We start from the raw sequence: 21,814 nt of genomic DNA, 5'->3' as shown, positions 1-21,814 counted from the left end.
CTAAGGCAAAGATAAAAAACTAAATTCTAAGTCGACAGGTGAAAACAAAGTATCACTGCATCCACAAGGCTGTATATTCTTGGGTCAATTATCACATATTACACAATCTAAAAATTTCATTCCAGCCCCCAACACTTATATTATGGACAGGTAATAGAAATAATGTATACTTTAATTGGATGCTCCCCACAACCTAAAAATTGTCCACATTTCAACAGGAGCTCAAAAAACTGCTATGCATGTTTTCCCACAAACCTGGCAAAGGTTTCCTCAGGTAGAGCTTTCTGTGTATCACCATTTTGTTCTTGACTACCAAATGAATCCAAGGTGGGAGGGGTATTTGGAGAGGGGCTCTGTTGATAGAGGCGGCGGACCGTGTTGCAGGAAAGAAGATGTGGGGAGAGGGAGAGCTCGTGCACTCGCGACAACACAATGTCCTCAGTTGACTGAGAGACAAGTACCCTGAGCACTGCCAGGATACCAGAGACCCACAGTTGGACTGTAGTCACTGATGCCTGAAGGAATGGTGTAAGGATGAAAGAACATAACAGGAAATGACTGGTCAAATTGTGATTTCTCACCATGGTACACGGGACGACAAACATGCTCTTGAGCAGCATATCCACAGGCCGTAGAGAGGAAGGTGCTACAGTCTCAAATAGAGTGTTCAAAACACCCAAAGCCTCAGGAGAATCCAAATGCATCTATTGAAAGAGTCCACACAATTGTGAAAATGGCAACAGATGGGACCGAACTAGATAGTCAGGTCCAAAAATATCGGGACATCGACAATTCATCTTTTTGGCTCGAAACACCACCACAATGGATTTGAAATGGAAAAAAAAGATGTGATGTCGATTTTGTTGAAATGTACTGTTCCAAAATATGGAAGCAGCAGTGTTTCACGGCATTTTATAAGTTGTAAAGAACTGAAAATAGTCATTTGTTGAATTTGCAGCATTACGAGGTTGTATTTGCTGAAATCAAAAGCTATTTCAATCAAAATTATCTTAACAGGTGAAGTTACATTTTAACATATGACCTCTTATTTTTATAAGTCTTCACAAGTCTTGCATCTATTGAACTTGAGACTTTCTGGACAACTTCTGCTTGAATTTCTTTCCAGGATGTCAGAACAACCTCCTTGAGCTCCTGTTTCATGTGAGCTGCCTCCTACCTTCATAGATCTTTTGCTACTGCCTCCGACCCTCATACACCTTTTGCTCCAGTATGCTTAAAAGGTACACAATAGGGTTGATCGTCAGGAGAGGATGGGGGCCACACAAAAGTTCCTCTCCTTTTATGCCCATAGCAGCCTGTTGTAATAGCTACACCGTTCACCTAATTTGGATGTAAATACCCCCAAATAAAAGCTCAGTCTGCAGTTAAAGCACAGTTTGTTCATTTCAAACCCATTGTGGCGCCGTTTAAGCCAAAAACATGAGAATTGTGTTGATGTCCCAAAATTTATGCAAATGAACTAACTGTATATGTGATTCCCTATTATAACTACAACATACTGCAGTCTCCATTCCAAACAATCCAGTGTTACCTGCTGCTTGGCAATCATAGGAAGTATGACATCTGCAATCTGTCTGGACAACCTCTTCCACTTGTCCTCATTTTCTTTGTGACACTGCTGGAGAACCAAGATGAACATCTCCAAAACCTATATTCCAGATGAAAAATAAATACATCTAGAAGAGGCAAAGTCTGGATGGCTTGAGAACACTTTGTGGTGCCTTCTTCCAAAAGATATACCTGGTGGTACTGAACAAGTCTGAGCAGCATAGAGACCACCACTTCCTTCTGCGTATCCAACTCCTTGCCTGCATCTGCCTTGTTGGAGCCCCTCAGGACAAACAGGTCATGAACTATTGGCTGCAAGGCAGGGATAGCTTCAGATAAAATGGGAAATAATGGATCAGAATTACTTGTCCGGAATCTGTTTTCACTCTGTACTTACAAACTTGTATCCTGTGTGTAATTCTTACCATGTGTGACAGCTTTCCGACCACTGGCCATTATGCCATCACAGAGCTGGATGATTTTGGGGATACTGATTATTTGCTTGGAATGGTAACGTTCGTAAGACAGCAGCACCAAGAAGAAAAATATGTTGGGAATGACTGCCTCTGAATCTCTGAGAGAAACAATCGTAATCCATTCAGTTAAATAGCTTTGTTACATTCAAATAAAAACGGCAATGGCATATATAAACGTAAAACAGTATGGCACAAAAATAAATATACAATGGAGGCATTTGTTTGTGACACGTTGATAAACTTACCTGAACTGGCCCACTTCAATATATTCAAATTGTTTCAGGACAAACCCGATGAACACCTAGAACAAAGGGGGTGTGGGGGGGGGGGGGGGGGCAACAACAACAACAAAAAACAAACAAAAAAAACCAGCGTAAAAACAGCATTGAGAGAGAATAATTTACGACAGTAAATGCAGATCATACGGTTCAACTGTTCAACCTGATCAGAGTCCAGCAAGCAGTAGTTGACTCTGAGCTGCACAAGTTGGGCCAGAAGGTCCAGAACTTGTCTCTGGAGAGCCACAGAGGTGCTGGTTGTGTACTGCTTCAAAGCTTTTATCACGAGTGGTTCAAAGAGACGGATGTGGTTGTGGATGGCATTCTAGGCAAATAATTTCAGAAAAGCAGCATATTAAAAACAAAACAAAAATACTAAAGATACCATATCTCAGGGTTATTTTAATGATATATATTTTGTGATCAACGATCCTGGGCAACATGAAATAGACAGGTACCTTGTCGCCTCTGTGGCGTGTTGCATTCGCAATGTTTGACCTCAGCTGGTTTGACGCTTTCTGCATCACATCAAACCACCTGGAAGTGAAGAAAAGCAACAAATTTATGATGCAGACAAAAAAGAAAGCCATTTTCTTGCGTCTGGTCTATATATTTAAACCCACCCAGAAGCATCCTGCTCTTGCTCAGCCTGCACCATGTTACGGAGACTGGCATCAGCCAGAGCCTGTGTGAAGTGTGTGTATGGTGCCATGAAGCAGTAGTGATACAGCCCTGGCCTCAGGCTGGATGAGCCAAGACGGAGCACCTTGCCTTGGGCACGGCTGGGTCCACTCGAGACACTTTCATACTGGGATGCCAAATTGGTTCCAAACAGTGTCTTTAACAACTAAAGGAAAATAGAATACACGGACATAATTTTACTGGCTATTTACCTTCACAAATTATTCTTATAGTTTTTCAACTCTCTCATTTTGCAGTAATTATAGAATGTATGGAACCATCGCACAGGGAAACCAACGCCTTTACAGGCCCTGTCGGCAGGATCCAGCCTTACTCTATGTGGAGTCCCTGGAGGCAACACACTGCTCAGTGGTGCGCCATATGAAGACTTCCACACACAATCCTAAAACAAAAAGCATACCTACACCAGGTACTAACCTGCTGAACACAAACCGTAGCCATGGTAGGTTCTCGCGAGAAGCAGGACTTGAGATAGCCCAACATTTCCTCTACACACTACATGGGAAGAGGGTGGCAAGTTAATCTGAAATTTACTCCAAAGAGTTCAGCAAACTAAAAATCAGGTCAGCTTCAACCCTACAAAATGAAGAAGAAAGAAAACATACTTTGCTAATGTCATGAAGTGTGGCCAGCTCAAGCAGCTGAGAGAGGACGTCCAAGGCAGCACGAAGGAAACCGCCAAACTTCTCGTGGCTGTTGTGAAGGTCCAATGTCACCTAGGAGATATATTGCAAACAACCATCGGGTTTCTGGTATATCAGTAGGGGTGTTCACACGGCAAGATTTGGTCCGGTGCTACGACGGGGCTGCCCCAGTAGAGCGTTCACACGTGCAAATTAGCTCCGGCGTAGCCCCGGAAAACAGCTTACACCGGACCAAATTTGATCCACCTCAGGGAGGTGGCTTAAAAATTTGCTCCAGAGCAAATGCTCGTTAGCGAAGCAGCACCGGTGTAAATTTGCACATGTGAACGCAACTGGGTTAAATTTGCCCCAGAGCAAATGCTTGTGAAGAGTTTACGTACGGCGAGAATGCGTTGCTTTCGTGCTCTGTCGGACTTCCGCCATGTGTTTGTTTAATAACGACATAAGACTTGGCTGGTAACATCTTTTCTTTTGTAGAAGACTGGACTGTCTTGGAGTTGTTTGTGTAGTTTGTTCATTTGTTGTGTGTTCACAACCCACCGCTCCCCATATAATTTATTTTGTGATTTCCTGTCTTGATTTTCTGTTTGGCGCATTACGTGTTTGCTTTTCTGAGTGTCATTGAAGTCATCGTTGATTTACGTTTTCGGGGGCGGTCACTCTCGAGCAGAAGGCACGGAGACCGAGAAGGAGAAGGACGTGCCTGTCCAGTAGTCGCTTGAGTTGTGTATACGTTTTAAAAAGAACCAACACGACAGCTCATTTGTTTTCTGTCGTTTTGCCCCGCTGCAGAAACTGCCGTGTGAACGCAAGTGGGGCTGCACCGACGCTGTGCCGGTGCAGACACGCTCAGCGGCTTTGTACGTGTGAACGCTCCACACAATTTGCTGCGGTGCAAAATATATCGCAACAAAATACATCGGTGCAGCGCCGGAGCAAATGTGTGCCGTGTGAACACCCCTAGTGAGTAATCTGAAAAATGTATACCTTATAGTTGGCATGAGTTGCTTTGAGAACATCATACAGCTTGAGGTAGGGTGGCAGGTGGTAGAAGTTGCCAAGAGTGTTAGACTTGTTTACTGCTGTTCCACTTGGGCTGTCAGCAACTCTGCCTGCTCACACACACCCCAAAAAACAAACAAACAAAAAAAAAACCTCAACTTTAGTATTTACCGTGCACGAAGTGGGGGGCATGTCTGTTCCTGCGTGGTGTGTTATGTACCAGCATTGCTTTCAGTGCTTTTCTTTGGACTCAAAGGCACAGCATTGGGATCAGCAGCCTCCTTCTCTTTGCCCTTCCTGCGAATGGGACTGAGTGAGGGTGTGTTGGTCAGGGAAGGCAGTGTGGCCTGCAGGAAGAGGAAGTGTGAAGCAATTCAGTCACTTGAAAGGAACTTATCCAGAGAAACAAAAATCCAACCTTTACTGCTGGTCCTGGAGGAGTATCATCCAGTACATGGGCACAGATGTTGAGAACTTTCAGGAGGTGGAAAAAAAGCTGGTCCACCACTGTCACAAGGGAGCGCTCTGACAATGCTGCCCAGGGTTCTTCCATCTTATTTGGGACTCCACTAGGATAAGAGCTGCCACTGCTACCTTCTTCTTCTCCAGCCCAGGGGTTGCGCATGCATTTAGGAGCCACCGCTTAAATCAAGAAGATGAATTGCACAAGACTTAATACTATCCATATAAGCACACTAGCTGTAATACAAATACAGATACAGTATGTGTTCTTGCACAAAGGATATGCATTTTGGGATTAATTTCAAGCCATACAGGCCTTGTGATTTGTGTGCATTACTGACCAGCTAGCAGATTGCCAGCGAGCAATAAGGCATCCCGGTGTGCAGAGAGGTCGAGTGGGAACCAGGCAGATGACAGCAAGGAAAGCACCATGTTGGTCATTCCCACTGTTAAAGTCCTTTGCTCCATATCAGGGGAGGAGGAGTTTGGGTTTGAGTTTGGAGTATTGCTTGGCTGGGAGAGACTAAATAACAGTACGTCCCCAAAAAAAAAAAAAAAAAATCATCAGAAACATGTAACAATATAAAAGTGAAGTGCTCTGTGGGCATGTGTTAGGGCTGTGCAATATTAGAAAAAATGCAATATGCGGGTTGATTATTGTGATATTTAACATCTATCCAAAGAAATGACAAAATGTTTATGACCTCATGAAAACTTTTTTCTCATGCAGCAAAATAAACAGGCTCACCGTATTCTTGGTGAATTAATTGTAATGACAAGAGAGAGACAAAGTTATTTCGTGAGAGTAATGCCCCCAAGATACTGTTCTCCGATTGGATGGCAATGTGCATTTAAGGTTACGGTTGATTGGTTAAGGTCAGATTAAAAGTATACAATTCCATGTCTTTGCAATATGCATATTGCAGGGAATGGACTATTATCACATTTTTCGATATTCGGCATAGTGCAGCCCAAGGCATTTTTTTTTAATTTCATACAGAAATCGAGACATGAACATTCAAAATGATATCAAAATGGGAACGATATCAGTCATGTGACCTTTCCAGGCTTGTGCTGCATGTAAATTCAATGAACCACATTCCACCTTAGGCGGCCCAGTGGTCCAGTGGTTAGCGCATTGACCTCACAGCGCAGAGGTTTAATTCCAGCTCCGGCCTTCCTGTGTGGAGTTTGCATGTTCTCCCCAGGCCTGCGTGGGTCTTCTCTGGGTACTCTGGTTTCCTCCCGCATTCCGAAAACATGCATGGCAGGCTGATTGAACACTCTAGATTGTCCCTAGGTGTGAGTGTGTGCGCGGATGGTTGTTCGTCTCCGTGTGCCCTGCGATTGGCTGGCAACCGGTTCAGGGTGTCCCCCGCCTACTGCCTGAGCACGACTGGGATAGGCCCCAGGACCCCCGCGACCCTTGTTCGGATAAAGCCGTTCAGAAAATGGATGGACATTCCACCTTCCAAGTTTGGTGTTGATCGTCAGTTAAAAGCAGCGTGGCAGATGGCAATGATCTTGCGGAGGCCGAGAGGGAGGAGGGACACATGCAGCACGAGCGAGGGCCACAAGCAAGCCGCTGCTGCCTTGACAGCACACATGCAATCCACTTCCATGTTCGCTGTCAAGTATATACAGATGGTACACATATACCAGGACACTTTCCATATCCTTTTGGGTTGATATTTTGCTTTTTCCTTTTAAAAATGCATAGTTTTCGACTGAACCCTTAGTAATATCATTATTTTATCATCACAATACCTGGCAAAAGGAGATATTAAATTTTAGCCATATCGCACAGCCCTACATGCGTGTTCACAAACCTTAAAGCCCTGCCCCTGCTGCGGTTGAGACTGCCTCGAGATGAAAGTGTACTATTGGAGTTAACGTAGCCACAGTGCCAGCCTGTGCTCCATGTGCAGACTGGAAAATTTGAAGACAGGAGACACAGTGCTTCACAGCAGCCAAACTTTAAAAAAAAAAGAAGAAAAAATGCATATGATAAATTATATTTTAAGTTGTTAAATTATTTGGCCGCATCTGCACGTTAAAGCTTACGGTCAATGCCCTCGAGGTAGAGGAGGAGAAAGCATGGGAGATAGCGGTGACAACTCGAGATAAGTTGTTTTCCACTGTGACGTCAGACACCATGTTTGATAGGTTAAAACCCCTATAAGTCCTGTCAGAGAGAAAATACATGTTGTAAAAAGCCTCAGGTGAAAATTGACACCTTAATAAAATGGATTTTTAAATAATCTAGGGCAGTTGCATTCATGTGGCAGAGCCATGGTTACCTTGTGATGGTGCTCACTGTGAATTGAGAGGGAGGTTGCGCCTCGTGCATCAGCAGCTGCAGGTAAACTGAACTCTGGTCTCGGGCAATAGCAACAACAGGGTCTGTCTGGCCCTGGTCGCAGTCATAAAACAATCTAGATACGAGCCTGATGGGTGAGAAAGGATGTGATGAAGGGAAACATTCAACCAAAACCTCGATCTTGTGTACCGAATCAGCAAGATTGTGAAAAATTCAAATAGCGCTGAATCAAGTAAGTAACATTTTATGAGGCAATAATCGTAATGAGTCAATAGTCGAAGTAAAACTATACCTGCTGACAGCAGAAGCCGCCACATGGCGGACTCTCGGGTCATCATCACCCAACAGACGAATGACTACATTTAGGACCCGGTCCTGCAGTCGAAGGTGCTAATATGAAGACAAAATAGACACACATTGGAGGACCATTCGAAGCTTATAAAGCTACAAAGGAAAAAAAAACTTTGCATCATACAAGTAGAGCAGGAAAAAAGTAGAAATACCCCAGTGTAGTGATGATCGCCTTTGTGCAAAGTTTCAGTTTTCCTCTCAAGGAAATTAACTAACCTAGGAGACAATGGGTGAAGGAGAGGTGATTAATTCACTTTTTTAAAGCACTTTTTAAAAATTAAGGAAAAAAAAAACACGTGCCGAAAATCCAGTTCAGCCAGGGTCTCCAACAGTTCTGTGCGGACAAGCCAGTAGGATGAGTCTGTCAGGGCCAGCAGGTCGATCACCAACTGCAGGCCCAGTTCACTTAGTGTACTGCTGCATATGGTCATGATGCAGTGCTGAAATATAGGAGCAGGACGCGTTTAGAAAAAGAAAAAAAGAAAAAAGTGCACCACTACAACCACAGAAAATTACCCTGACTGCAAAGCAAGCCATCTTGCAGGTTACTGAAGATTCATCTTTTAGAGATGTTCTCAGCAAGGGTACCAAGTCCACAAGGGACAAAGGGTTACCTGAAAAGGATGAGTTCAGTATTGATGACAAATTCCAAAGTGTTCTCTGGCTGCCTTCCTGCATCAGAAAACACACTGACCTGTTGCGCTCTGCACACTGGCCAGCCAGGTGTGTATGTGGTAACGAGTTTTCGTGAGTGCAGCCTGAATAATGGCTGCACAGAGGATAGCTGTGGCACCTCTAATCTGTGGGTCTCCATGGTGAATAAGGTCCAGTGCGTCACTGACATACTGTTGCTCTGAAAAGACATTGTAGGTACAAGTCGGGTCAAAGGTTGTACTTAGTCTGCATAGCAATAGTGGTTACCATTTGTTTTGTTTTTTATAAACCACGTAGACAAGCGAAGCAACAGGCTTATGGTGCCGGAGTTAGCTTTGTCGAGTTTTAATAGTGTTTATTTGCATTTAGAAATATATTTACTTTCATTGTCCCCATTAATATGTACTGTCGTTTCAAGTCAGTAATGGCATGAATCACAGTAGTAATTTTACGTTTTCATAAACGTGTTTCGCATGGCTTTTAAAAAACAATTATACAATACATATTTCTTCATCCATTTCAACATGCTGCGGACAAGATATTTGCAGTTGTGTAGTGTGTTTGCAAAGAAATGAGTATTATGCACAAGTGTGTTTGATCTTTCTACTACATGATAACAACTCCCTTTGTCCTCTCTACCTTTGCTCATAGGTGCCGGTGTTAGGTTTGTTGAGTTTTAATAGTGTTTATTTGCATTTAGAAATAGTTTGGAGAGTCGAGAGCTAGTTTCATCTCACACTGTACAGTAAGTGTATGTTGGTCAAACTACACTCTTTGAGCTCAGCGGTTGTGCAGTTGGCTTTCAACCCTGGGAACGGCGGACATCTGGGTTCCAACCTGGGGCAGAACCAACTGATTTTCAAAAAAAAATAGTATTTACTGCTTATTATATAAAACGGTGAAGTGTGTGTTCCAAGTAGGGTACAATAACACCTCACAGGGAGAGAGGAAAAATTACTGTACTGCATTTTACTTCAGTACCATTCCAAAGGGTGTTTTAAAAGGCGGGTTGTATTTTTAAAAAAAAGTATCCTATTAAAACCATAAACAGTTGAGAAACAGTTATTTCTAAATCCAAATTAATGAAGGATTTAAAAAAAAAAAAGATTTTACTTGTCCTCATTTTGTTCGCTTTTTTTAAACTACAATAACTTCAGTGTACAGAGTCAGTTCCAGTGAGTCCTCTGGAGACACCAAATCTTCAGGCGCATGAAACCAATTTTGGTATGGAATGGAATTCAAACTTCGTAAAATACACCAAGTAGAGATATTTGGGTTTTTTTACCTTCCACTGGGATGCCGTCCAGCGGCTCCAGGTAGAGGGAATTGAAGAAGGCTTCAGGAAGCAGTGCCCCAGCTGCTCCAATGCAACTGACCGCCAGGGCCTTCACACTCACTCGTACCTCCTTGTCAGGAATCACACCTAGTGATACAAAGGCAAACAAAATCTATCACAAATATACACAGCAACACTTCCCCAGCCATTATAAAGATTTTTTTTAACCTTATGTTAACCCTTGAATGTTATTGAAATTGCTAATGTTCTATGTTCATGTTCAGGATCGTTGTAACCCTATGAGAAACGTTTTCAAACATGGTCACAAAGTATATTTTAACGTAGTTACTTGTTTTCGCCGATTTATTTATAAACATTAATTCATACTCACCATTCTTTTGTCCTGTCAATAGGAAGGAAGCCGCAAGAAGCCTGACACAGTGAATCAGGGGCTCCGCACCCTGGTCTGTATAATGTCCAATTGGACCATTTATACTTGATGGCTGAGGAAGCAGAAAGGAAATTTGTTGTGAAATTAAAACATATTACTGTCACTTACATTGTGAAACACAGTCAAACTGTGTTAAGTTACCTTGCTCTCAGGTTCAATTTCAGTAGCTTCCTCCTTTGGTATGAAATGGTCCACGCTGCTGTCAGAACCCTGCCGATTGTGACCTCTTAGGTCGAAGAGATGCGGTTTGCTCAGAGCTGCATAAACACACACAGTGGCACCATCGTTGAATAATTTCTAGTACCGGTACGTCATTTATCGTTTGTTTTTTGGAGGGTGGGGGAGGGGGTTGTGTAAAGTAATATACCGAGTGCCGATGGGAGAAACGAGACTTCCTCTTGGGATGAAGGTGCTGTCCCTTCATCTTCCTCATCCTGCAGAGTTCCGATCTGCATCCCGGAGTATTGGCTCTCACTACCATCCAGCACCTTATGGTAACACACAAGTAATACCTTAGGTGTCCAGTAAATTACACTGAAATGCAATCACACCACAAGACAATGTTTAAGTTCTCCAGTCATTTCGAATGTGACTAATTTGACGAACAAGACCGCCCTCTACAGAGTTGATTACAAATGGACAGCGCTCTCTCTCTGTTGCACCTTGTCAATGTGGTGATTAAAAGGCAAAATAATATGTTGCACCGATAAGGTAGCACATGTGGGCAGAAATATTGATTAATTGGTGCATCACAAAATTCCCCTCCCCATTTCAATATCAATTCAGCAAATCTGAATGGTTTCACCTCCTGGTGAGTGGAGGACAAAGGCTACACTCAACCCAAAAACACACCAAAGTGGTGACCAAATCAAGCAGCAGTGACGAGAAGCCAGCGCCTTCAACATTTAAATCTGCTATCAGAGGTAATTTTGGATTCCACTGTAAATCAAGATCACAGGAAATAGACTAGAAATGCAACGAATAATCGACAACTAATCCAATTGACAATTAAAATGATTCTTTTGGAAATTGAGTATTTGTTCAGACACTTTGTTGAATGTAAAATTGTTCAAATCGTCAATGTTAGTCTCTCATGAGTAATTACTCTCAGATTGCTGTCGTCCTTCATGAAATCAGACTAATTATCTTTGTGTTAATTCCAAATAAGTCATTAGAAAACATCTGCTTTTACTTTGGAAAACAATAATGGACATTTTTACATATTGTCTCACATCCCTCACTGAATCCCATCACTGATCGATCGGCAAATTAGGACATTATAGCCAATCACAGATTTTGCATGAAATTCAAACTCTATGCCGATCTGATCCAGGCGATCAAATGGGTGTCAAGTTTAGTACAGATGTAAACAGTTCAAGCACGAGCTGCTGATTGGTTTCTAAATTTGCGTGCGTTTGGAAATTAGTGGGAGGAGAATGCGGTCTGCCTCTCCGAACACACCACTCTCTCAGTTGTGTTTGGCCATCCAAGTTAATTTCCAAACACACCTTAAATGTAAAATATAAATTGAAAAAAGTGTAACAGATACACAAAACAGCTACTCAGCAAACAGAGATGACCGTTGGCTGCACCAACTGCCTGGAGAAAATCTGATCACCGACAAATGACATGCTAACATGTAAACCGATTTATCGCCTTGTATTGGTTTAAAAAAGGTATCAGAAAAGTCAGAATCAAACATCCACTACAAATACAATTCAATCAGACTGACCAGCTCTGCAACATCCGAGGGGGTAACAGCTGAGTCCGGCCCTTCGGTGGTTGTCTGAGAGGAGTCGCTGGCTGGGAGTGAGCCGTCATTGGTGCTTAGGAGTGGCCCACCTTCAATTAAGGGCCCTCCATCTGGTATAGCATTCTCTGCTGAAGTGTAGTCAGCCGTCTCTGGAGTAACATTCGCACCACTGCTTGAGCTCCGACTCAGCATCTCCTCCTCATTTTCATTGGATGACTCAGGAGTATCTGAGGCAGATGTCCCGCCTCCACCCCCGCCTTGCTCAGAGGAGGCACTCAAGTCCACAGAGTCATCCGGCTGCAAGGTATGCTGGGAGGAGCGTGGCTGTTCGGTGATGATGTCCACCTGGGCTGCCGAGGAGACGTCAGCGCCAACGACTGATGCTGGAGGAAATAAACACATAAAATGATTGCGTTACTGTTATGGGGCATAGTCCGTAGGGCTTTAGTGGCATGAAATCATTAACATGTCGAAGGACATGACTGGCTGGCAAAAAGTTCCATTCTGTAGCAGTGGCACTTTGCAACAAGTTTGAACAGTATACATTAAGCGATAATGCGCAGTAAAGCAAAAGGAAATTACTGGTTACGAAGTTACAGGATGACCAAACCTGTGAAAGCGCCAGTCGGGACCTCAGTCTTTTCAGAATCATCTTCCAAACCATCCTCTTCCCCTGAAAGCATTTTACCTGGAAAAACACAATTTACATGACTACAAAATATAGCAAAAAAGGTTCTTCAGTACAAACATATTCATATAAACCCTGATCGGAGGCAGAAAATTTACACGAGCCAAACCGGTAAAAATGTTCAAAATGGGCACTGTCCGATCACGTCATTTTCGGTGGATTGGAATTGAGGGGAAAAGATTGGGTTCAAAGCTATTTATTTACCTATCATTACGGGCAACGAAGCAACAAAACTATCCAGAGATACACAGATATTGCCAAAAGAAAAAAATATCTACATATTATACTACACAACATAGCAACAGAGGCAAAAACAACGGATGTAAAGTGTGGGAACATTACAGCTGTTGTCGCAAGAAGCTAACGTGAAGCCAACGTGAAGCCAACGTCATGTAACAATGATAATGTCTGCAGAATGGAAATAATTCAATGTGGAAAGCGGAGACAGTGCGACGGCGTGCAAATTGAGCATTTCGCGTAGCGGAAAGGGTAAAGCTGTGTCCAACACAATCAATTTCATATGCCACCTGAAAATTTGGACAAAAGTACTTTTATTAAAATTCTGGTATAATTACTAATCCAGACAAATCTGAACATCAGTTATTATACTTCGAAATAAGGAAAAGGAGATTAGGGCAAAAAGTAAGCCAGTCACCTCTCTGTTTCCTAAGGAGGAGGGGACTGCAGGAAGATGCTCCTGCTGAAATTTACGGGAAACAGGAAGCACAAACAGGAGGTGATGAGGAAAAATGAAACAGAAGCTCCAAAGACTTAGAGAAGAAACAACTATTCAGACAAAGGATGAGGAGGAAAGGAAAAAGGAAAAGGCTAACGACCAGTAATTAAGACGAAATTAAGTATGGGTTAGTCAGTGACAGACTACCTGAATCAAAGGTGAGTCCAATGTTAAAGAGTTCTTCAGGGGAATGTGTGTGCGATCCAGAAAATGAAAACTTGACAGGTGTAGTTACCAATGAACTCCAGGATGCTGCCCGAGCGTGCACGACTTTCAGTATCCTGACGAAACACTGTGGCATGTGGAATGGTGCCTACGGTAATGAGCATGTGCAAAAGCTCTGGAGGTGGAGTCCTGAACGTTTGTTGCAGCAGCTCCAGCGATGCGGTCACCACATTGTGGTCCCAGTGCTGTGTGTAGTGTAAAGTCACCTCATACACCTGCAGGCACACGGAAACAATTTCATGAAGCGTAAGCGTTTGCTTGGCCTGGGTACAAGTTTTACCTGAAGCAGCTGCTCTGGTGTTGGATGCACATCAGCCTCCTTCTTCGTGACTCCAAAACTTCCTTTGAGGCTCGAAGTGTTGACCTGCTGCTGCAGCAAAGGCATCAGGTAGCGCAGAGTTAAGAGCACCCCGAGGATGAGATGGCTGAGATGTTCCTCATCAACTGGAATCACCAGACCTGAAGGTGACGGACGATAACTAATCAGTCATTGCATGCAGAGTGCCAGACTGGTCTGCAAACACTGTCGACTGTGCAGGTGAGTGGATGAAGAGCTTGAAGGTTGCCAATCCTACCGAGCAGCACATTAAGGAGCCATGTGTAAAAGTAACTGGCACGTCTTGAGTGCTGGCACACACGAACGGCAGAGCTGGCAGCTGTCCTTCTGATGGCGGGGGAGCTGGACTTCAGGTTGGCAACCAATGACTTCAACAGCACCTGAGACATCACCATTTATTGGTGATATATTATTGGCGAGGGAAGAGATGAGCTGATTAGTTCCATTAGAAATAAAGTATGCTTGCTTGGGAACTGGATTCAGAGGAAAAAACTAAAAAGGAGGGAATACCAGCCAAACTGCTCCAACACCAAAGTCAGAGCAACCAAATACTTAAAGTCAACCATCAGATTTATGAGATGACACCTTGATTTCGCCGTCATTTGCAAAGTGTCCCAAGGCCGACATGATCTTCGGCATGCCGGAAGCCAGTGTCTCCTGCACAGTCTCCTCCTGCCGCTTAGTGATTCTGGTGAGGCACGGCAACAGGTTGACCAAATAGGGTCTGCAATTCAAGGGGAAACAATTTGAAAACTCATTAGATGGTTAGCGCAATAAGCAAATACAGTTATTTTAAATAAATACAATAAAATAGCCTAATTCGTAGCAAACTCCTCTTATGAGTCAGTTCTTTAATTACTGTACTGCAGAATATTTTGTCTACCTGCATTTCTGAGGTCTGATGAGGTGTGCAAGCTCAGCAAACCTCCACAAAGCTGCTCTCAAACTCCGAGAGGCACCATTCTACAGTAAGACGCATGCGTTCATCACCACCACCACAACAACAACAACAACAATCAACTTTCAAATAATTGTGCGTTTGTGACATTGTCAGCTTTCATCAGCCAAAGAGGTAAAAGCAAAATGAGTACCTTTTTAATTTCTTTATACAGCTCCAGCTGCAGTCGAGGCAGATTGGAGTCCATCAGTGCCTAAGGACGTGCGAACATTTATTTTAGTCCCTGAAACTTCACAGCCTAAAAGGTCAGGGTACATTCGGGGCCTATATTGGAAACGTCAGAAGATTATGTAGCAAATGAGGCTGAATCGTGTAAAAGGATAAATAAAGGGTGTAATTACAAATCGAGCTAGAATTTAATGAGCATCAGGCACATTCTGGATTTTCTTTCAATTGCATTTTTAAGACCCTTAGACAAAAGACATGTTCTACAAAACTAAGTAGGATTACTGTACAAAATGGACATATATTCTTCATCAAACTTTGTGTCCGTTTTTATTTTTTAATCATTTTAGTTTTACTGGTTGGAATAAATGTTTTTGGGAATGACAATTAATCGCTAGCACTAACTGAAGACAGTGTTTTAATACTCAAGTATGGGTGGGGAAGAATAAGGACAATTGTTTTTCTCTCACTTTGATTATTTTGTTCAGGCACTCATCGGCTACCATTCGGACATCTGATTCGCCGTCGTCACTGCAGAGCAGGAACATTTCCATTGCGATGCCCAGCAATTTCTGGAACTCTGGAGATGTTCTACTCCAAGCAGGAAGAGAGTGAGGAAAACATTATCACCGCATATACAAAGACGCAAAAACACAACATTTCTGCCGTCATTTCTAAAATGCTCCCTATTCAAATTATGAGAATTAGTGGCTCAAAGTTTTACAATAAATACTGCAGCAAGACTTACCTGAGAGACTGCGCCACTATGTTTTCACATATTGTCAAGCAGTGTGTCACTCTGTCTTTTTTAGTTGTGGCCTGCTCTTTTTTCCTGTGATGGGAGAATACAACAATCATGTACAAAATAAAATAAAATAAAAAAAATTAACAGTTTGCAAACGGCTGAGCAACTCAAATGCTGGAGAGCACCACCAATTTCCATCTGTGCATACTCAGTTTTTTTTTGTTTTGTTTTGTTTTTTTTTGTTGTTTTTTTTTTTTTAGTCAAAGAGCCAGAATGTGCCCATCCTTGGTAAAGGCTGCATCAAATGTATTTTATATCATAACAATTAATTGTCGATAATACCATGATGATTAATAGTCAATACAGCTTTGGGTAGAAAAAAAATTTAATAATTTTGCAGGAAAAGATATACAATCTTGTTAGACATAAACACTGTCAATGCATCAAGTGATGTAGCCGATTCAGCTGCTTGCAAAAGTATTCAATGTGGCTTTGACAAAATAATTGGATTTACTGGGCTAGACCAACACAAAATGGCATCATTGTATAATGGAAAGAAAATTGTTTTCAAAAACAAACGATCTGAAAAGTATGATACGCCAAAGAATCCCCCCAACCACCATGGTGCTGAAACTTCAGTAATGTCCTCTCACGGTTGAGGTCTTCAGAGAACTGCTGCATTCATAGTCATTTAATTACACATTACTTATTAATTAGGTGGGGGGTTTTTTTATCTGAACAGCATTTTATTTAGGGTAACTGGAGTAAAGGAGACTGAAATATATTTTGAAAAACATGCATCATTTTCTTTTCATTTCACAATAATGTGCCTTAGTGTGTTGGTCTACTACACGAAATACCAATAATAAAATATGTATGTTCCTGGTTGTAACAGGAAAAAAATTGTCAATTATTCCATTAAGGGGTAAAATACTTTTTGGAAGGCACTGGACACTCGCGCAATCCTTAGAGAGCAAAATCTGTCAACTCGTTCACGAATATAGACCAATAGCATTGCTGCTATGACAATAGTAATGTACATTAGGCTCTGGCAATACTGCACAAATTCCAATTGAGGGTCACCACAAGTTATGAAAGTTATTCACAGCTGCATGGGTGCAAGCATCGTAAGATATCTCAACGTGCGACTTGACATTAAAGTGTGTAAATTAGACATTAGTGTGGCTGCAATAATCACTTTCACGACTCGTGGGCGAGTGGAATGGTCTAGCTTGGTTGTTAGCTCGCTAAGCTAACAAGGTTGGATTAAAAAAAACACAACACTTACTGTCTCTGGACAAGCTCCTCAGCGGTCGGTGGTCCCTGCTGCTGCTGGAATGACTTAAGCGACTCAAAGGCCTTCATTAGTTTCTCCATGGTGGCCATTTTTGGAATACACAACAAGAAAGCTGGCCTAGCTTGCTAATATTTACAACTATGAGCTAACTAGCTTTAGCACAGGCAGAGTACGCGGTGCGTGGTGCAGTAGCGTGCCACCAACGCACCTAGCTACAACTCCCGCAAGGCTCTCGATCTCCAGCCAAAGATCCAAGATGTATTTTATCGCGTCACAATACTGCACCTTACCCATGAAAATATGAGTTGATGGGCCATACTTCATGCAGCTATGCGTACCCGCAGAAATCAGACCAGGAAGTGGCAAACGTGACAGCTTGTTAATAGGACGAAAGCAGACTCACCGACCAATCAGATTACAGTTGGGGGGCCATTAACCAATCATAAATCGCTATTTAGTCACATACCCCGCCCGCCCCCCAGTTAGTCTTCAGTCACGGGACGGCACGACAGATTTATGACGCTTTGCATCCAAAGTTATTGGTACAATTTCAATTCCAAATAAAACATTTGAACTAAAAGGCTAAAACAAAGAATACTACTGTTGCTAAACGAATTTCAGCTTGAATCTCAAGAGAGAGGCGGGAGTCAGTAACATCCATACGTGTCACACGCGAAACGCATTTTCGTTCTGTGTTGGACCCAAAAAGCAACAACACTTGAGTGGATTTGTCTCCGTTTCCACACAAACGATTCATAGGATATCTGACACACCGCTTGGTTCCGCTTTGCCCGAAAACTACCAATCCGCAAGGTCATTTTATTCCAAGCCAAACAAATGGCTTTATTGATATTTCACAGTAAATGTGGCAAAGGATGATGATATGCCCCAACTCACCAAGTTTTAATCATGCTAAATAACATTAACTAGTCAGGACACAAGTGAACTTTTATACAAATGGCAGTGTATTGTTTCATAATTACAAATGTAAGATATGGTACAACAACCAGTGATACAACTTGTACAAGAATTAACAATGACTGCAGTGGTTGAACAACATGACTGTACAGGTAGAAAAGGGGGAAAAAGTCCCAGGCCCTGTTGGAATATCAGTTAAAGCGTTCCTTGAAATACCTTTACACTAACATCTACACAGAATGAGAAGCCCTAAGTGGTTCTCCAGGCTTATGACCCAAGCGACATCAAGGAATTGAGGATCTCTCGCTCAAGTGCTACTGCTGAGGTTGATCCCAGTTTGGAAGGGCTGAATCCCAATCAGAGAAGGAATGCATTCAACATATTCAAACAAGGCCATCTTTACGGGTCACCTTGTCATTTTAAACCGTCCTCAGATACCAGAGATATGTTGGCACTAAAAAGTCATTTACATATACAAGGAACCTGATGTATTACAAACCAATACATGCTTGTGTAATAAAACATATGTATTTCTTTAAAACACGCATAACAATGCACTTAGTGTGGACATTCAAAACCTTTGACCAGTTTAAAGTTTGTTTCTGTAAGTGAAGGAATTTATTTCAGAATGGACGGAAGTATGCATGAAGAATGTAAAAAAAACAGTCACAAATGTACTTCTTGCAATTGGCACATACTACGAAGACAGTCTGTCCTCAGTTTTCCAGATAGTACACATTTCATTTAATTCATTTTTTTTCTCTTGGTATAATTGGCAAAAACATAAAAAATAAAACATCCTAGCTATGAATGTTATGTGGAGGAGAAATTACTGACCATGGCAGGTGAAAACGGTAAGTGTAGCCATGAGTTTCTCTATGAGAGCAAGTGAAGATTTTTACAGCTGCACTCTAAATGTACAAAGTTTTTGAGGCTAGAAGTACGAAAAAGACTAATATCTACAAAGGCAAGAAAGTCAGCTTCAGAGCATGCCTGAGTACAACAAAGACAAACAATGACTCAAGACAGCAACAGATACATGGCACGTTTGAATTGTCAAAATGGAATGTGCAATGGCGGCCTTATTCTACAGAGCAAGAGAATACCAAACTGGAAGCTTTAATAGATGTGCACGCATACAGTCACATACAAATGATTTGAGAAATTATGTGTGCATACAAATAAAGTCCCTCCATGAATACGACTGAATTTAGAAAGAAATGCAGACAATTGATCGTGAGCAAATTGGTTGGAAATGGGGAAAAAAATTGAAACAAAATGAATTTAAAATGAGTGGATTTACTTATTAAGTCATGTCAAATTTAATTTAATGCATTGAACTTCACAGAAAGCTGCATTTTTATTCAATGCAATATACACAGTAAGCTAATGTGTAAAAACACAGTATTCACAGCATTAAAAACAGATGGTCGGAAGTTACGCTGACCACCTCAAAAGGACATCTCCAAACATTAAATGCTTTGGAGAGCCACCACATCCGCCAAAACTGAGTCCTAAATGCAACTAAATTAGCAAACCCCAATACTCAATTTTGCTGGAACAGGGAAGGGGCTCAAATCCTGCATCTCTCTGTCTTTATCCTCCCTAGAGAGCACTTCAAAGCCATTTCTAAAAGAGAACATACTATTGTTTGTCTTAAATGGAAGAGTAAACATTATTACAACAGCGCTCACTTGATCTAGTATAAACACAGCTTAAATCACTGAATGTACAGTCGCTGCATATTCTATACTACAGTAGGATATCTGGCCAAGTATTTACGATCTACTGCACAGATGCTTTTTTTGTTTTGTTTTGTTTTATTACTCACTTCAGTGGCTAAAAGCTACTGACAAAACAGATGGTGGTTCATTTAATTCAACAGAGGTGTTTCACCAAGATGTAGTAATTGTCAGCTACAGGTCAGATTTTTCCTATTATGCCATCATTCCTCATTAGTCTAGGTCTTTAGGAGTGATTCAACACAAAGAGAGGAAGAGGTTTGAGAGAAAGATTCTAAGAATAAGAAAGGTTAGCAATTGGTGTCATCAGAAGGTTAAAAAGGGGTCTGGGATAAAGAAATGCCCCATCTCGCTGCCTCAGCAGTGAATGACAGACATTTATTTAAGGGCTGTGCGCCGGGGGAGGAAACAAGGCCTGATCTCGATCGTGATATTGTGAGCCTTTGAATTCACAGGTTTTTGGACTGTCGGATATTATACCAACATTTGCAGTCAAGATCTGCACCACTTGGGGAAGAGGCTTACATCCAACCTAACCATCAATCAAGAGAATGGTGCGAGCGGGAGGGATTTTATGTACTATAATGTACTGTAAAATTGCCGTTAGCAATTATGGTCAGATTTATTCTCCATTATTGACAGAATTCATTCAGATGTACCTGAGCCATGAAGGATAAGGAGGCAATGGGGTTAATTTGGGATCGTTGGATCTGATGTGCTAAAAACATGTCATTGGCCAATGCTCAACACATACAGCACATTTAAAAATAAAAATAAATTCCTTATGCTACATTGAGAAAAGTAAAATTGTACTGTGCTTCTTAAAAAAACAAACGAACAAAAAACACATATCCATAGTCATTCCCAAAGACAATAAAATGAAAATGTCATGTATGCATTCAAGTGGTACTTTTATGGCTTTTTGTACAATACAACCTTTAGTGAAAATATACATCTAGACATAAATTCAAGTACAAAGGTACAAAATCTTTAAACTCATACTTTTTTTCTTTAATTATAATACAGTTTTAATACAGCTCATAAATACAGGTCAACATTCACTGAGTTCCTAAGATTTGCAATCGGCTGGAGTTTACGGTGAAGATCAGCGGCAAAGTGAGAGGGGTGGTGTCAGGGGTGTTTTGGGGGGAGAGGGGGTGGTGCAAAGGGAGTGGTTTAAAGTCGCGAGGGCTCCTCAAACTCATCGTCACTGTAACCGCCCTTAAAACAGACCTGAGGAAGAGGAGGCATACGTGATGTGATATATTAGTGTGAAGCAGTTTAACCTACCTGTTGAAGTAAGCAATCACATGGAAGACGTCAGAAACAGATATAAGGAACTATGCTGCCAAAACAGGGAATTCAGGAAGAGGCAAAATGCACCATTGAGGACAACTGTAATCATTTCTGAAGCATAACAGCCAAAGTGTCAAATTCAAGCCAGGGGGGTAAACAAAAAGAGGAAAAAGGAAGCCTGGAAATGATCAGACTGTAAAGTTAAACCTAAAAATGCTGCAATCACATGAGACAGGAGTCACATTGAATTGATTTTTGACAAAGCAAGGACAGGAAAGAAGGAAGAGAGGAAATACCTTAGCCCCCACCCCCTCGGAGAGTTGCCGAAGCGCTAGCACTTGCCTCTCTTCTAAACAGGCGGTAGAAGAAGCCTCTCTTTGGTGGAGGGTTCGGCCGGTTCATGTCCAGGTCTGGACATAATGTCCCATCAGTCTCATAGACATTGATTTCTTTGAAGCACTCCATTTCAATCATCTATAGGAGGGAGGATGTTATTTGAATGAAGCACCCTTAATAAGCGCTGTTTACACCAAAAAATTCGATTTGGTTCTGTGCACTTTTTTTTGGACGTGCCACTGTCAAAAATTGTGGCATCTGGCATCTTTAGTGGGAGTGGCAACTACTATTAATTCAAAGAGAGATAAATCAACATCGCACAGGCATAGTGTCACATTATTTAATTTTCAATTGCTATCAGAAGGCTAACCAGCCTGTTTGAAACTGAGAGCTACTTACTTACTTAGGAAAGCAAAGAGCGATCAGACAATAT

At 41.9% G+C, this 21,814-nt stretch overlaps 2 protein-coding genes and 1 non-coding gene across 8 annotated transcripts in view; all 3 read right to left on the bottom strand.

Moving 5' to 3' along the window:
• htt (huntingtin) overlaps positions 1-17,452 on the bottom strand; it is a 32,140-nt gene extending 14,688 nt beyond the window's left edge. For 2 of the 3 annotated variants that reach the window (XM_086119577.1, XM_086119579.1), the window contains exons 1-39: positions 17,081-17,452; positions 15,796-15,879; positions 15,518-15,638; positions 15,016-15,075; positions 14,808-14,887; positions 14,510-14,648; positions 14,163-14,304; positions 13,868-14,046; positions 13,598-13,802; positions 13,282-13,326; positions 12,549-12,626; positions 11,918-12,321; positions 10,553-10,673; positions 10,327-10,442; positions 10,126-10,237; positions 9,744-9,881; positions 8,499-8,657; positions 8,321-8,418; positions 8,105-8,244; positions 7,957-8,020; positions 7,746-7,843; positions 7,434-7,580; positions 7,198-7,318; positions 6,963-7,108; positions 5,475-5,656; positions 5,090-5,313; positions 4,892-5,018; positions 4,657-4,781; positions 3,631-3,741; positions 3,443-3,520; positions 2,947-3,170; positions 2,782-2,860; positions 2,487-2,648; positions 2,291-2,346; positions 1,995-2,143; positions 1,762-1,898; positions 1,553-1,669; positions 582-704; positions 256-515 (exon numbers count right to left, since the gene is read on the bottom strand). In XM_086119577.1, the coding sequence (XP_085975703.1) occupies positions 256-515; positions 582-704; positions 1,553-1,669; positions 1,762-1,898; positions 1,995-2,143; positions 2,291-2,346; positions 2,487-2,648; positions 2,782-2,860; positions 2,947-3,170; positions 3,443-3,520; positions 3,631-3,741; positions 4,657-4,781; positions 4,892-5,018; positions 5,090-5,313; positions 5,475-5,656; positions 6,963-7,108; positions 7,198-7,318; positions 7,434-7,580; positions 7,746-7,843; positions 7,957-8,020; positions 8,105-8,244; positions 8,321-8,418; positions 8,499-8,657; positions 9,744-9,881; positions 10,126-10,237; positions 10,327-10,442; positions 10,553-10,673; positions 11,918-12,321; positions 12,549-12,626; positions 13,282-13,326; positions 13,598-13,802; positions 13,868-14,046; positions 14,163-14,304; positions 14,510-14,648; positions 14,808-14,887; positions 15,016-15,075; positions 15,518-15,638; positions 15,796-15,879; positions 17,081-17,178 (5,249 nt within the window). In that variant the 5' untranslated portion in view covers positions 17,179-17,452. The remainder of the gene's footprint in view (positions 1-255; positions 516-581; positions 705-1,552; positions 1,670-1,761; positions 1,899-1,994; positions 2,144-2,290; positions 2,347-2,486; positions 2,649-2,781; positions 2,861-2,946; positions 3,171-3,442; positions 3,521-3,630; positions 3,742-4,656; positions 4,782-4,891; positions 5,019-5,089; positions 5,314-5,474; positions 5,657-6,962; positions 7,109-7,197; positions 7,319-7,433; positions 7,581-7,745; positions 7,844-7,956; positions 8,021-8,104; positions 8,245-8,320; positions 8,419-8,498; positions 8,658-9,743; positions 9,882-10,125; positions 10,238-10,326; positions 10,443-10,552; positions 10,674-11,917; positions 12,322-12,548; positions 12,627-13,281; positions 13,327-13,597; positions 13,803-13,867; positions 14,047-14,162; positions 14,305-14,509; positions 14,649-14,807; positions 14,888-15,015; positions 15,076-15,517; positions 15,639-15,795; positions 15,880-17,080) is intronic. The other variant, XM_086119578.1, reaches the window with a different exon arrangement.
• Positions 3,271-3,399, bottom strand: LOC147200498 (small Cajal body-specific RNA 14). Its single transcript, XR_015101947.1, has one exon.
• Positions 17,453-17,971: 519 nt separating the features above from the next.
• Positions 17,972-21,814, bottom strand: part of grk4 (G protein-coupled receptor kinase 4) — a 52,373-nt gene continuing 48,530 nt past the window's right edge. For 3 of the 4 annotated variants that reach the window (XM_086120810.1, XM_086120812.1, XM_086120813.1), the window contains 2 exons: positions 21,388-21,519; positions 17,972-20,982 (listed from right to left, as the gene is read on the bottom strand). In XM_086120810.1, the coding sequence (XP_085976936.1) occupies positions 20,926-20,982; positions 21,388-21,519 (189 nt within the window). In that variant the 3' untranslated portion in view covers positions 17,972-20,925. Of the gene's footprint in view, positions 20,983-21,341; positions 21,520-21,814 lie in introns of all 4 variants that reach the window. The other variant, XM_086120811.1, reaches the window with a different exon arrangement.

The sequence above is a fragment of the Hippocampus guttulatus genome, chromosome 9, assembly GCF_054856545.1.
Source record: "Hippocampus guttulatus isolate MCC_2025c chromosome 9, RoL_Hgut_1.0, whole genome shotgun sequence".
Lineage (NCBI taxonomy): Eukaryota > Metazoa > Chordata > Actinopteri > Syngnathiformes > Syngnathidae > Hippocampus > Hippocampus guttulatus.
This window is presented reverse-complemented; position numbering and strand designations above follow the sequence as displayed.